Genomic DNA, 16,883 nt, shown 5'->3' on the forward strand with positions numbered 1-16,883 from the left:
ATTGAAAGTATTAGAAGATAATGGAACCTAAAGTACAACCACCCAAATGTTATTTTATTATTTATTTTTCAATCTCTTCCAATGATCTCAAAATTTTGTAGTTGTTATGGGTAAAAAAAATATGGTTAAGTATTTAACTTTAAAAGGATCATCCAATGGGTCATTCTAAGAGAAGTGGGTTATTTGATCAAGTATAGAAACCGACCCATAGAGGCTAACACTACAAGAAAAAGGAGCTCCCCCGACACCTAAATCTGTCGTCGGGAGCTCAGTTGTCGGGAGATAGGATCTCTCCTGACGACGTAAGGGACTGTCAAGAGTTCCTAGGAACTCCCAACGACGTAAGGACTTGTCGCGCTAAAGGACCATGTTGTGGGGTGTGGGTAGAGTTTGGTTATACTTGTTTTGCTCGTTTTGTCATTAAACTTGGAGTTTTTGTGTGTTTATAAATGTTTATGAATGTTTATGAAGTTTGAATGTGTTGTGGGGGGTGGGTCGAGTTTGGTTTAGATTTTTTTGGGGAGAAAATTTACATTTTATGTGTGTCTGTTCTTGTTTATGAAGTTTGAATATGTTGTGGAGGTGGGCAGAGTTCAGTTATAATCGTTTTGGAGTTGAATTTGTAGGTTTTTGTGTATTTTTTTTTTATGTTTATGAGAAGTTTCATGTTTGTCGTGGGAGGTGGGTAGAGCTTGATTATACTCGTTTTGCTCATTTTGTTGTTGAACTTGGAGTTTTTGTGTGTTTATGAATGTTTATGGATGTTTTGAATGTTTATGAAGTTCGAATGTGTTGTGGGAGGTGGGTCGAGTTTAGTTTAGATTGTTTTGGGGAGAAAGTTTGAGTTTTATGTTCTTGTTTATGAGTTTGGTTTAAATTGTTTATTTATGAAGTTTAGTTGGATGATTATGACATTTGTGAATGTTTTTGTTTATGAAGTTTGAACGTGTTGTGGATGTTTAAAGATTATGACATTCGAATATTTTTGTTTTATTGTAGGATGTTGTTTGGAGATGAGATTAGACGATTGTTCAAGATGTTGTGTTCCAGACGTTGTTTTCTTTTTTGTATTTATTGACGTTGTTTTCATTTTATTTCTTCCATGTATTTCTGAAAACAATTTTCTTTTATTTAGTATCGACTTTGTTTTACTGTAGGATCTTGTAACTTTTCATTTATTTGTTATAGTATGGATTTCGTTTTCTTTGTTTTATTTATTATGTGAATCTATTTGAGTCGGTTAATGATGCTTTACAGGTTATTCATATCAAATTAAAAAAAAATTACGAATTAAATTAAAAAAAAAAAAAAACCAATATTCAACCAATGAAGGAACTCTCGACGAATAAAACAAACCATCGAGAGTTCTAGAACTCTCGACGCATAGAATAGGGCGTCGAAAGTTCCTAGAACTCCCGACACATAGACTAGGGATCAAGAGTTCCTCGAACTGCTGACGTCATATATTATACATCGGGAGTTCTAGGAACTCCCAACGCCCTATTCCATGAGTCGGGAGTCTAGAACAACTCCCAACACCCTATTTTATGTGCCGAGAGATCCTTTCTCGACAGATTTTTCCCAACCAAACTCCCGAAAATTCATCTATCATCGGGAGAGGATCTCCCGATGCAGTTTCCACCCTTTTCCGATAATTTGGGGCGTTGAGAGAAGTGCAATTTTTTGTAATATAAAAAGATTAACTCATAAGATAGATCAAAAGATCAATAAGCACCATAAAGGGTGAGTTTAGACTCGATCGTGGAAGTTTAAAGAATACATGGAAGTCAATTCATAAGGTCGACCATGTTGGTCATATTATGTCCAAATGTTCTTCTCTTAGGTCAACTACATGTGTTCTTGGATCCACCAACGAGATTATTTATAATAGATATATTAAGTTATTAACGGTCAAATTAATTGTTTGAGAGATTAACTAATCAAGTGATCATGACATAAAATTTTTTATATAATCAAGAACACTTGAAACATTTGAGGTACGAATTTTGATCCATTTTCTTGGCTATCTAAAATTACTATATTGATTCAATCATTAGAGCGTCAACTACCTATGAACCATATCATTGTTCAATACTATTATCTTGTTTTCGATCGTTAGAGTTTGCTCATTGAATCAATTTGAAGTTTAAATTTTGATGAATAAAGTGGTGAAATAAATATATATCTTTTAAAAGTTAAAATTAGAAATTATCTATGACCCATAGGAATTTTATCGTGGCGGAGTGGAGCCATTGATTCTCCATTTGAAATTCTTCATGAGGATCGAGACAAAGATTTTCTATTAAAAAAAGAAAGAATAAATACAATTTATACACTAAACTTTTAAGAATGGTATCGGTTTAAATTCTAAACTAATAACTTATCAATTAAACCTTAAATTTTTAGGAGTTATATCAATTTAAATTCTAAACTAGTAATTATATCAATTAAACCTTCAACTTTAAGTTGGATTGTATCAATTTAAACTCTAAACTAATTATTGTATCTATTAAACTTTCAACTTTAAGGGTTTATTAATTTAAATCCTAAAATTTTGGAGTTTTATCCATGTAAATTTCAAATTATAATTTTATCAATTTAAATTTTGAACTTTTATAGGTGTATTAATTTAAACCATAAACTTTTATAAGTATATCAATTTAAACTCTGAACTTTTATAAGTGTATCCAAATAAAACATGATGGAGGGTTTAAATTGATACAATTATGAAAATTCAGAATTTAAATTAATATAGTTTAGGGTTTAAATTGATTCAATTATTGGTTTGGGAAAAATGATATAAACTTTAAAGTTTACGATTTAAATTGATATAATTATTCGTTTAGGGTTTAAATTGATATAACCTCCAAAATTTAAAATTATAAATTGATATTTGTCAAAAAAAAAAAAAAAAAAAAAAAAAAAAAAAAGATCTATGTTAAAATAAAATCTGAACTAAATAATTTTTTTTAAAGAGGATATATATATTTTCCACTAGAAAAAGTAAATAGAATTTCTTATTGATTCTAACCATTAAACTATTAAAAAAAAAATTTAACTCAACACCCACCCAATACCTAAAATAAAGCTAAAGTAAAATAAATTTAGCCACCAAAATACATGAAAGACAAGAGTCACAAAATTAACTAGTAAATGTCCCCATTTAAGTTGAAGGGCTACTTTCAAATATAGAAAAATGAATCAGAATATTTATAAATATAGTAAAATTTTATTGTCTATATATGATAAACTACGATAGACTACTATCTGTATCTATCTGTATCATGATAGATACAGATAATAGTTTATCACGGTCTATCTCAAATAGATGATAATATTTTACTATTGTTTGTAAATATTTTCAACAGTTTTATCATTTAAAATAATTTTCTAAGTTTAAAGGCCATAATTGGGTGAGATTAAAAGTAAGACTTCAATTTAAATTCGACTCATCCCTCAAATAAAGTAAAAAAGTAAAATATAGGCTCCATCCGGTAACAATTTTGTTTTTGGGTTTTTTATTTTTTAAAAATTAAGTCTATTTCTTCTTCATTTCTTACAATGATTTGCATATTTCTTAAGTATAAGAATTGAATTCTTAGCAAAATTCCGAAAACTAGAAAACAAAAACAAGTTCTTTGTTTTAGTTTTCAAATTTTAGCTTGATTTTTAAATTATTGGTAAAAAGTAGACAAAAAAAATTAAAAGAAAAAATTTGGAGGTGAAAATAGTATCTATAGATTTAATTTTTTAAAAACGAAAACAAAAAATCAAATGGTTATCGAACGAAATCATAATTTTACGTTTTTTTTTTTCCTTTTAGTGTTAGAGACACACTTGATCTCTTCACTCAGATGGGTTGCTTCAATTAAACCTAATTACTATATATATGAAAAAAAAAAAAAAAGAAGAGTCAACTTCACACTTAAAATAGTAACATTTATATACACACATATATCAAATTAATTAGGCATGGACAATAGCAACTTTTAATCATTAACTTCAAGTGTGGGCCCTTCACAAATCTTATTATTTTTCTCCATTGAAATCTATAAAAAATAATAAAATAAAGTTTTAAATTTTAAAACATTTAAAAAAAGAAAAAAGCTTATTTTTATTTTCATTTGAAAAAAAAAAAAAAAAAGTGAATTAGCATATGTTTGGACAAGTTCCTTCGAAATATCATTACTTTTTCAAAGTACCGACTCTTTAGACACAAGGATATATATATCTTTGGCCAATTGAGTTATGTTGTGGTTGACAATTAAACCGATATTTGATTGAGTTGGCAACCCTATCTTTAATTTTGAACCATAAATTTTAATTTTCATATATTTTTAGCTACCAAATTTTCATTCCTACTTTTAACATGCATTATTAGAGGATAAGGAATCAGAGCAGCTTTATTAACAAAATATTAAGAAACTATTGAGATCAGATCTAAGAACCATGTTGAACAATAAGATCGAAAGAACTCAACTCCAATAGTCTTATAATCAATTTGATCTCAACCTCTAGGATAGACTAGATTACAGATTACTTAAATGATCAAATGAATCAAAGATCGGACAAAGCTTGAAACTCCCTCAATCTTTGATCTTCAAAGCACTCCACGAATAAGACAGGTTATTATTTACTTGAATGCTCCAGATATTCATACATTCTATTACAAGAAGGCACGAGCCACAAAAATTAAAACTCAAAATTTTACATTTCCAAATCTTTCCTTGTGATTGAGATCTCAATTCTATCCTTAAGGTAAGATTTGGGCTTCAAAAGGGGAAGTGGAAATCTCCCGACCATCAAAAGTTGGAAGACAATTCAACTCAATTGATGATTCATAGCATGACTCTCTACCCTTTGAATTAAAAGTCTTAAAACATTGACGTATAGGAATAATTAATGTCCGTTTCATAATTATTTCGTTTTTTGTTTTTTATTTTTAAAAATTAAGTCTATTTTCTTATAATTTATTACAATGATTCGATCTTTCTTGAGTACAATGGATTGAATTCTTAGTCAAATTTCAAAAACAAAAACAAATTTTTAAAAGTTACTTTTCGTAGTTTTCAATTTTTTACTTGATTTTTTAAATTATTGGTAAAAAGTAGATAATAAAGGAAGAATTTGGTGTAATTGATTTTATAAAGAAATTGGTGTAATTGATTTTATATTTTACTATATAATACCAAGTTTAAAGCTTAAGATATGGTGGTAGGCTATGTCCTAAAGATTAATGGTGCATTTGGCGGGAAGAGTTGGTAATAATTGTCTATGTCTCTATGGGTAATAATCGTCAGTATTGATAATAGTTGTCTGTGTTTTGAGTGTAGAGTTGGTAATAATTATCTGTGTTTGGAGTGCAGAGTTGAGTTAAGTTGGTTTAGGAAGTATGTGTTTGAAATGTAAAGTTGAGTTGTATTGAGTTATTGGTATCTGGTAAAGTTTTTATAAACTTAAAAAATTATGCATTTTGTACGTGTTCTTTTGTTTTTTTTTTTCCTCTTAACTTTTTATTCCACCATTCAACTAAACACTTAATTTCCCAAATTATTAACACTCATTTGAGATGTGAACTCAATAAATGTTACAATTTTCTACATGTGACTATTGTACTTGATGTAAACAAAATACTATTACATATATAATCAACAATCATACAACATACTTTAACAGTCGTTGAGCATAAGGGTTGAACATACACAAAAAATAGAGTTGCCGTTTGTGGTGTATTTTACATATTCATAAAATAAATATAAACATGGCAAAAAATGGGCCAATTCCATGCATACAAAAGAAAAATATTGTTCATTAAATTAGTTAAGCTAATTAATCCTACCAAGTAGACACAAATAATACCTCTTCCTAGACTGTGGTGGGACTATTAAGAAGTTGTCAGTCTTTTGGATATGTATCATAAGTAGGTCTATAAGGATGACTTGATTATCCTCGGATAATACCTTAATATCAAGTTACTACAAAAGACGACTATTAAACGCCATAAATTAATAATTACAAATTTGTATATAAAACACTTTCATCATTTGGATATTTTTGTTTTTGTTTTCTCTTTTAGTATGTGATCGATTGAGTTGGTTGTTAGAATTAGAGAACAAAGGAGTTGATGGTTGGAGTTGGTTGCCCAAAGTGATTATCAAAGTTGGTTGTCATAGGTGATTGTCGCCAGAGTTGATTATTAGAGATGGTCTTCACCAATCGCTTGAGGTAAAGTCGGTGTTGGTCGTTAGAGGTATTTGTCATCGGAGTTGATCATCGAAGGCAATCTTCATTAAAATTTTCGTCAAAATTGGTTATCAAAGCTCAAATTTGATCAGCGGAGTTAGTCGTGCAAAGGTGATCATCAGAGTTGATTGACATTGAAAACATTAGAGGGAGGGAGAGTTGGGGTGAGTTAGGATGAGTTGGTAAAAATAACTAACTCAACTCCTACAATACATTTAAGTTATTGGGTCAAACATTGAGTTGGTAATTACCATACCAACTTAATTCAACTCATGTTGGTGACCCAAACACATCCCTAGGCACAAATTTCAAGTGGGTGAAGTGGGTTATTGTCCAAACCATGTTTGGGCTCTAATTAGAATAGTTTGTGTTTCCAATGTTTATAATCTATAATTAAAGAAAATTATTTTAAATGACAAAACTGCTGAAAATATTTACAAATAATAGCAAAAAATCATAATCTATCTACAATAGATCGCATTAGACTGCGATAGACTACTATCTATATCTATTTGTGTCATGATGGACACAGATAATAATCTATCGCAATCTATTGCAGATAAACTGTGATATTTTGCTATCATTTATAAATATTTTGGTTCGTTTTTCTATATTTGAAAATAGTACACAAAATATGTTGCTTTGGAAATCTTGTGCAAACAATGCATGTAAGGGAAATTTTTCATATCAGGCGCAATTATGAAATTTTCGAAATTTTGTTTTTTTTTTTTTTTTTTTTTCAAAACTACACGATTAAAGTTTCTCTAAAAATTCAAATGTTGTTCCTCCTATACGAAAGCAAGACTTTGCAAAAAATTTCGAAGGAGAAAATAAGGTGTACTTGATATACACAAAACAATATGTTTGATTTACATTTAAATTAGCAAGACTTGACATAAATCAAGGTATATTTGATAAGTGTATGAACACAAAAATTTACACAATAAATCATCTTATATATCGAACAATATATGTGATGCATTTTTACATTTTCTAGTATATTTATAAGCACATCCATATGATATATGTGATGTATATTCATATTTTTCAATATATTATCAATATATTCAACCAATAAACAATGAATATAATGACATTATGATAACCAAAGACTTGCCCATTGATTTCTTGAATAGAAAATTAATGGAAAAAACAAACAATTGTTGATGGATATGGGCGGAACAGAATAGGTGCTGTTATGGTAAGAATCAAAATAAAGACAAAAGAAATGGAAAACAGAATCAATATCATTAAATGTAAAAAAAATCATCAAGCTAAAATCTGGATATGAAAATTTTCTATATCTTAGGACAATTATGAAATATTAGTTGTGGATTATACTTAGACTAAAATGTAAACTTTAAAAAGATAATCCAAACATACTTGTTGAGATATTTAGGCTATAATTAGGAAATTTCGTTATCTTCCTTTCTATAAATTTCCTACGTAAATCTCAAGTTAATACAAGAATTTATTCAGTCAAATATTGTTTCCACATAGTATCAGAACCCAATCTCTAAAGTTTTCCATTTTTCAGCCGTCGGCCGATCGACGGAGGTACATCTACGCACTAATCCATCTTCGATTCACTCCAATTTTGTTATTCAAATTCTTCAAACGTGAACCTCCAACCGTTCCAGCCATGCAAATTAGTCAAATTTCCAGTCCAGAACTTGACTCGGCCCAAAACTCGATCCCAGTCCAAAACTCGACCCCTGATCCCCGGTCCAGAACTCGATCCTCGATCAAACTCAATCCAAGTCTTGGCCTATGATCCACCATCAATAGAGGTAGATCCATCTCCAATTAGTAGCCTAAGTCCGTTTCTACTTTGCTTGTGTCAAGCCTAGTTTTGGTTTGACTTTGTGTTAATGAGTTTAAGCTCCGCTCTGTTCCGTTTTTTAATCTGCCATTCGTAGATCTCTATTTTCAGCTCAGAAGTTCATAAATTTTGTTTTAGATCTTTATGAAGGTCTCTGTTTCCAACCTAGAAGTTCGTGAGTTCCTGTTTCCAGCCTAGAAGTTCTCTATGTTTCAGTTCTTCATGGGTTTTCTGTTTCCCGCCTAGATCTACCGTGTTTTGATTTAAAATTGCTTCTTCAGTTTCTATCATTATATTATGCATATATTTAGGCTATAATTAGAAAATTTGGTTATCTTCCTTTCTATAAATTCCCTATGTAAATCTCATTTATTCAACCAAATATTATTTCCAAGATACTCATACCAATAGTAGTGATAATTGTGATAAAAATAAAGTTGGAGAAAGGAGGAGAAGATGAATTAAAGTTCATTCATAGGGCACATTCCATACAACTCAAGTCATACTAAAAAAGAGAAGGAATGGGAGCATTAGGAAAATCTTTCAGTCAATTGTAATACCTAATTTCATGAAAAAAACACATTTGTTTTCCAAATATGAGGTCAAAGAATAGTGTAGTATTAAGGATAATAATTAACAACACATTATGTTATGTTTCACCAAATTCTAAATAGAAAGAAGATGATCTCCATTTCCCAAAACATCTTTGTGATCTTATGCCAAGTAGTTTTAACTTTTAAGAAAGAAAAAGTAAACACACTTTTCTATTTACTAATGACTAAGTATTTTAATTCAAAATTTAGTTTAACTCCTTGATATAACGTTCTTCCCTCTTCTTCTCTCTAACTATATCCCTCTCAAGAGCTTAAGCCCTCTCACGTAATTACAAGTTCAATTTTGACCAATTTTAGTAGAGAAATTTAATAGAATGACCGAAAGGGGGACTTTGTTTGGATAAATAAATAGAAAATTCTTATAAATAAAAAAATTCTAAAAGTATTTACACTTTATAGCAAAAAATTTCAAAAGTGTGTACTTTTAAAACTTTTTGCTATAAAGTGTAAATATTTTTTTAATATTGTTTTATATTTAAAAAGATCCCTAAATAAATTTTCCCTAGTGACATCACAATCCCGGAGTGCTGTTTAAAATGCAACTAAATAATTTTCAAATTTTCTGTGCTTCCCTCTTTTAGATTTATACTTTAAAGATTTTTTGTGCACGACATCATCTTCAATTTTCAAAATTCTGTTTGAATAGTTAGTGTTGCTGGTAGATGCTAGATTGGTCAAAGTTGGTACCACCACCTCTACAGACCATATCCAAAATTTATTTCGCATAATTATCAAACACTTAAAAAGATAATCCAAACGCACAATTCAACAACTTCAAAAGTGGAGGTTAGATCTCCATCAACAGATACATAGTATCGAAAACAAAGAATAGTGAACATTGTCATCACCATTGAGCCACAAGTTCCTTCACCTTTCAAGTTCTAGTCCAATTTTGAAACACTTTCTACTATCATATTATATATTGCAAATATTTAATAATAAAAAAATTTAGAACAGGTAGTAAGTAATGTGCTCAAATTTACTAAAAAAATTCACAAAAATTCAACAAAATTTAGCAACTATTAGAAATGTTTTTTTTCCCCCTTTAAAAATGGTTGTCATTATTACATATGTTATCATGTCGATAGATTTAACATTGAGATCAACATTCACCCTTAAATTTTACTTCAAGTTCTTAAACTAACGCCTCCATCACTACCTATTTAAAGTAACAAAAACAAGCAAAAACCTTCACTCCTACTTTTTTTTTAAGTCTTTATTTATTTAAAGAAACGATGAGCTAAAACCAAATCGTTATATGCATCACGTCTTGAATTATTATCAAGAGTTGAGTATCTTGAAATTGTAAAGGGGGATTTTAAAAAATAGAACAATAAAGAAAACTATTTACAAAATAGCAACATTTTAATTTTCTTTGATGGAAGCTAATAAAAGTCTATCACTATCTATCTATCACTGATTTGATGGAAGCTAATAAAAGTCTTTCCACTGTCTGTCTATCTCTGATAGAAGTTTATCACTAATAGACGTTGATAGAAGTCTATTAGTGTCTATCAATGTCTTTTTACTATTTTTTTTCTATCTGTGAAATTTTTTTATACATATAACAAATTTAAAATCATATCCACATAGCTTCAAGAATGATTAAAATATAGAAATAAATTCCTCTTAAATACATCGAGTGTTGACAACACAGGCAAAAGATGTTACAATTATAAGACGACGCCCTACGGCATAATAAATGCCCTTCTCACCACAGAAGGAAAAGGAAAAAAAAAAAACATTATTTTACACAGTTACCTTTTGAAGGACCTAAAACTTTAAGCTTCTCCAGAAGGTTCCCTATGCAAGGGATTTTCTGTCCCATAACTCCAAAGTTGCTTAAGCTCACCTCTGATCAAACCCAAAACAACAGTAACACCTGCAAGTAAATCAAAACAATGAAGAGAGGACTTTGTAACCAGGTAAATTTAAGAACTGGAATATAGAAAAATTGATAAATAATAATAATAATAAGACTTGGTTATTTTCATCATTGATAAAAAAATTTAAGAACTGGAAAATGATCCAATTGAGACCTGACTAAATAACAAAACTGTGTTACCTAAGGTGCATGGGACAAGATAAAGGAGTGCAGGTTGACCATGTCCATTCATAAAATATAAGCCCAAGTATGTTAAGAAGAGACCTGAAAAAGTTCAATCCAATATCATTAAAAAAGAGACTAATAAGTAGAGTCATTTTAAGCTACTCAGGCAGAGTTACATAATATATAGACAACTAGATTACATGTAAAAAGTAAAATAATAATAATAATAAATAAATAAATAAATAAAATAAGTATCTGTATGTTAATCCACTTGTTACAAAAGAGAGTTTAATATCCAGTGAAAACTAAACTTTATAGTTTGTTTGTAACAAGTTGATTAACATCTATACCTTTTACAAAGAGAGTTTACAATTTCAATATTTCAATATGGCACTGTCCTACCATAAACTTCTTGATAGTTTGTTTTTCTTTGTAACAACATAATTTCTTTCTCGCTTCTTTATCATGATTCAACATCATATTTCAATATCTCTGAACTTTTGTATGAAAGGTTATTATGAAGTAAAGTTTGAGGGGTGGAATGTCAAAGTATCAATTTCCTAACTACCAAGGGAATGCCACATTCAAATCATTAATAATGGTCCAACCGTTCTTTACTCAAAAGTTCTCAACATCTTGACTAAATTTTTTAAACCATACTGATGAGTAATGATTTTTTTTAACCCATACAAGGACAAGAACTTAAAAGTTGATAGACCTTTCCGTTCTCCCTTTGAAGCAACAAGTCCAGGTCACTCTCCATTTACAAGGACCGGACCCATGAGTGCATTCTTTTAAATGAAATGATACTCTCTAGACAAGATCAAATACAACACCAAGCCTTGAATTACGACCAAAATTTCAAATTCAGCACCTAATAGCACCAACATTACCTAGTTATACTTGACGACTTAGAAGTGCCACTTGCTGTCTTGAGTAGGTTTCTAAAGTATAGATTGTCCTTGCAAACCAAACAGCATGTAGTATTCTCACATTTACGTTCCTCAAAAAGTTTCTACGAGAACACCAATCTAAAATTGCTTCATGCCCAGAGATATTTAACCTCGAAGTTCCTAGTCAATGAGCCACATTTAACCATGTTGTTCCTAGTCAATGAGTCAACGAAATGGAAAGTATACCTTGTACAAACAAGGTGGGAACTAACCATTCTTTTAAGCATTTCTTTTACCATGTTATTTTATCAAGAGTCATTCCTTGTCCATACGACCCTCCCTACCCTCTTCAGCCCTAGGTGTCATATAAGATGACACAGAAATATATAGAAGCGGTCTTATTCCCTGCCCTTCTAGCCGCACAGATCCAAGCAAAAACCTGCAGATGTATCCCAGATTGCAATGATACATAGTAACTTTTTAGAAACAGTGGTTGCCTTTGAGTTAAGGCCATGTCGGCAGGACAATAGTATATTGTTGAATAGTCGCCTTAATCTATTTCAAGGTTCTGGTCCAAAAACAAATATGAAAAGTTAAACAGGCCAGGAAGGTTTTTGTCTTTGACGTGAAAAAGATAATCGAAAAAAATTGCTGAAAAGGTACACACCAGTTCCGTAACCACCAAGCAACCATGGAAAATATGCATTAGATGTGCTTTTCTTCTCTGCTTTGTCAAATCTGGCCACAAACCAACAAAAACAGAATGAACTAACAGAGTTGCACCCAAAAAAAAAAACATAAATACAGAATATTATTATCAACAGTCCAAAATGCAAAACATGGTTAAGTTTTCATCATTCAATTTCAACAAGCAAATCCAGCACATCTGGTAGGGGTATTCTGGTATCTTGGTCCTCTTATCTGTTTGTGGTTATCCTTGTTTGATTCTCTTCTTGTAATTCTTTTGGGCCATTAGTTTAGTTCATTATGGCTGTTTGTTGGCCACAGACTTATTTGTTAGACTGATTATTTGGTTAGTTGGGCTAATAGTTGGCTACCAAGTCTCCCTTTCATGCATAAATACAGCTCTTTTGTAATGTTTAAGGCTTATTTCCATTCCAACGAGTAAAAACACAAAACTTGAGTGCATCAGTTAAACTTTAGCTTGATGAAATTAATATTTGATATGTGCAACTATCAAAGAAGTGGGCACACTCTCTATTTTCCTGCAGTTCCTTATTTGTAATGGTAGAAAATTGATCAATGCCTCTACCTGGTGCTCTCTTTCTAAGCTCTTTGGGAATTTTTCTGTCCAAGATATTTGTTTGAATTGGGGGCCATTTGTTTTTTCAGCTTAGCTTATTTTGTCTTATGTCGTAGAGTGATGTTCTTGATATTACGTCTGTCTCTTGATTTACTTTGGACAATTTGTTTCCTTGTACTTGGAGTTATGTTTCTTTTCAAAAATAAAAAAAAAAAAAAATTAAAAAATCAAGCAGTAAAATTAAAGATGTAATTTATTTTCTTTTATATTTGTAGAGCTATAATTTTTGCTTTCGTTTTCTTTTTCTAACTTGGATTAATTGCTTAATTTGCTAATTTTAGGGATCTTTGGTAAAATGTGAAGTACCGGTTAAATCTCCAACCTTAAAGGAAATGGATGTCTTGCCAATTCAGTTATGCAAAAAAAAAAAAAAAAAGAAAAAAAAAAAGAAGAGAAAAAGAAAAAGAAAAAATTCCCACACAATATAATATAAGAAAATATTCCTCTCAACTCTCATACATAGCATAGCCTCGGTGCTTGTTATTTTTATTAAGACAAAAAAAATTACTTCAATCAATAAAGGTTATCAAAACTCCACATAAGTAAAAAATAATAGATGATAGCTAGCATTTCAAAAAGAAACCCCAACAAAGTTAAAGTAAAAAAGAATGGTCCTCGAAGTGCTCTTCGACATCTCCACTAATCCTAAAGCATTCATGCATCTTCTGAACAATAAAAATTGGAGATGTAGAACATAACCAGGTAAATGCTTCGACTTAGTGTTAAACCAGACTTGACTCACTGCTGTTCATACTCTAAAACTATCATTTGAAAAACAAGAGGAATTGATTAAATTAATGGAGAAATATGAATCTTAAGATATCCATCTATCATTCAACCAGCATTGAAATATCAAAAAGTCTGCATTATGAATCTATAGATAACCATGACAAAGAAAAACCTTAAACCATCTGATGTAGGGAATTACATAGTAATTGGGGTCATTCTTGGCTTAATTTTTTAGTTTCTTTTCAATATTTTATTTTTAAATACCTCTAGTTTGTTGTAAATTCCTTATAAAGAAAGGGTTTCCCTCTTGTAATCAATAACCTCTTCATTGATAATAAAGATCTGGATTAAATTCTTGAAGAATTCTCCTTCAGCCTCTCTTTAGGCTACAACAATTTGGTATCTGAGAGTCAATTTGGATCAACGTTGGTTGTCAATGATAGAAGACTAGGAAACTTCTATTGATGCTATCGCAAAACGGATCTTAGTGAGTTATGCTAGTTACCACCAGACAATAATACATGCCTAATTTCAAGGAGGAATGCCTTAAAGAAGAATTTTCAAGAAATTTGCCAGGAATGGAATTTTACACCACTAAAAGTATGGTCAAGGCTCGAAACTCTTATCTGGAATATGGTTCATGACCATGGAAGGTGGAAGCCCCGTCAAGATGAACCAACCCTACACACAGAACTATGGATCAACGTTTGCAGACATACAGAAGTTTGATGGAGGAAATCAATGAGAAGATGATCCACATCATGCTTGAAAAAATTAGTTCACCAATCCATGTGAGCAAAATTCAAGAAAATGAAAAAGTTTGGGTAAACTCGAGAGCTTGGGAAATAAAAGAAAGAAATTATTCAAACCAAGGCGATGTGAATATCCCATGCAAGGAAGAAACAAATCAGATGGAAATGGCATGAAGTCGTGAAATTGCACTAGAATACTTCAAAGATCACAAGTTACATCTGAATGCAAAGAAAAAGGAAGAGAAAGCGAAGAGGAAGAAGCAACCAACCCACTACGAGCAGATCCCAACTCAGCATCCTGCAAAACTTTGAGCATAAATGCCCTTAAAGAAGACGGTGTAAACAAAGGGGAAAAGAAGGCAGATGCTGAAAACCAAAATGCAGTCGAAGAAGATGAAGATTTTGCAAAAGGAGAAGGAGATGACAACACATGCATGAAGGAAAGCAGAACAGATTCAGAAGTTGCACGACTCAACCCCCTAAGAAGTTCGTGCGGAAAAGTGGGAAAAATGCATTAGACCTACTGTCTGCTTTGGATGTGGATCACTTTCTCCATATCCAGGTTTGTAAAAGTAGGTGACAGAAACTCCAAGTTCCTCAAAAACACCTACATGCGCTGGAAACATAGCCCCCTCAGTCCAGCCACCAACCACTGCCATCAGCTGCAAACGCCTCCTTTCATCATCCTTGGCTGTCGATCCTAGTCATCAACTTCTATTCTTCCTTCTTTCACGTTGTCAACTTCCTTTTTTCTTCCTTCTTTCAGTTGTCAATCTTCATCATCCCACTCCTCTTAGCCCAACATTTGTCCACTGTAGCCTCCACTGACGGCCGCAGACATCTCCAACCACCTACCACCGACAGCCCTAGGCCATTGTTGAGGCAGACATCTCTTTTTTCGGTCGTTGTGCCTTAAACCCTAGATCCCCTCCACTGTTTTTTCTCGCTCACCGATTACGCTCTCTCACCAATCCCATCTTCTTTCGTCGGATTTTTATCTCTCCTTCACCATAGTTGTATGCCGCTGCTCTCACCACCTCCGTCCACCACCTCTACTTCCAACTCACTGACTAATGCCATTTTTGCAGGTTTTTCATCCAGTATTTTCATTTTCTTGCAGTTTCAGTGTGGTTTCTCCAATTATGATGGAAGTTCAAAGATGTTGCATTCAAACTACCTATTTTTGTATTTGGTATGAGGAGAATGGGTTTTCTTTTCTTTTTTTTTTTTTGTGGAAGACATGAGCTACAAACAGAAGGTAATCTTTTCTCTGTCCCTTTTACACTTGTTCCAAGCTAGTTTGGTTGAGCTTTTGCATCTCCCAGAGCAGTCCTTTTCTCATAAGAAAGATCACAGAGCTTCAAGAGTCATCCAATTAGCTAAGTTTAGATTTTCTTATGGAAAGTTTTTTGAGTGTGATGTTTGGCCTAGCACTGAAAAGAATGAACTTTCATGTTCCAACTAGCTTCGACGAGAAAGGATGGTTAGTATTTTAGAAAGTGGTTAGACTATTCTAAGGTGACAAGTAGAGAAACTTGAACTTCAATTCTATTTGTTTTCTTGAAAAGGATCAGCCTCACGAGGAACTGCAAATTAGTAAATCAAATTTGAGAAGATTTGCAGAAGTGGATTGCCAAACTTCCAAGTCAAAGCAATCTGGTTGAATTGAAGCAAATTCTAGGTTTTCTTGTTTTCAAGAGTCCTCCTTTTGGGTTTTGAGTTTTGGGTTTTGGGTTTGAAGTTTGACTCTGTTATTGTAGTCACTAAACTACTCGCACATCATTCTTGGAAGGAAATTCAGTATGCTTTGGAAGATTATTTCCAGTTTCAAATATCCATTAATCCCTTTATGGATGACAAAGCCTTGCTAAAGATTGATGAAGATTTTGTGAACTTTATATTTAATGGAAAATGGCAGCTTTATGGAGAAAGTCTTCTTTTCTAATTGTCCTATTGTATTTTTGAAGTTTTCTCTCTAATTCCCTAACATATATATAGAAAGCTTCTTTCATGTATTCTACACGCTTCATTCTAATAATGATTTAGAGTTAGAATTAATTTTTTAAACAATACAAGAGATAACAAACAGTCCTATATTACAACAGAGACATTGTAATGTTTGTGACATCAGTACCTGCGAGAAAACGAAACAAGCAAACCAGGGAAAAGTATATCCCCAAATCCAATCATATCAAAACCACCCCAAGGATCAAAAGTGCGAGGAACCCTCAAGAGCATTGGAATGGATTCTCCACCACTATTGTCCCCTCGGGCAACCTGAAAAAGTTGGCAAACAAATCCATCATGAAAGATTTTGTTCCATGCATCTTGGGAATTATAATGTGGACTAGCTGAACATGACCCATAGAAATGACAACAATTACCAAATAACTTTTGAAGTAGAAAGAAATTGCATGAGAATACAAACTAAACCCAGTAAATATCTTGTTAGATTT

At 31.6% G+C, this 16,883-nt stretch overlaps 1 protein-coding gene across 2 annotated transcripts in view; it reads right to left on the minus strand.

Moving 5' to 3' along the window:
* Window positions 1-10,152: 10,152 nt before the first annotated feature.
* LOC120076771 (signal peptide peptidase-like 5) overlaps window positions 10,153-16,883 on the minus strand; it is a 39,952-nt gene continuing 33,221 nt past the window's right edge. The window contains exons 11-14 of one of the 2 annotated variants that reach the window (XM_039030676.2): window positions 16,562-16,704; window positions 12,290-12,360; window positions 10,745-10,828; window positions 10,153-10,561 (exon numbers count right to left, since the gene is read on the minus strand). In XM_039030676.2, the coding sequence (XP_038886604.1) occupies window positions 10,461-10,561; window positions 10,745-10,828; window positions 12,290-12,360; window positions 16,562-16,704 (399 nt within the window). In that variant the 3' untranslated portion in view covers window positions 10,153-10,460. Of the gene's footprint in view, window positions 10,562-10,744; window positions 10,829-12,289; window positions 14,357-16,561; window positions 16,705-16,883 lie in introns of both variants that reach the window. The other variant, XR_016529108.1, reaches the window with a different exon arrangement.

This window comes from Benincasa hispida, chromosome 4 (assembly GCF_027475165.1).
Source record: "Benincasa hispida cultivar pf3 chromosome 4, pf3_genome.v1.1, whole genome shotgun sequence".
NCBI classification, from domain to species: Eukaryota; Viridiplantae; Streptophyta; class Magnoliopsida; order Cucurbitales; family Cucurbitaceae; genus Benincasa; species Benincasa hispida.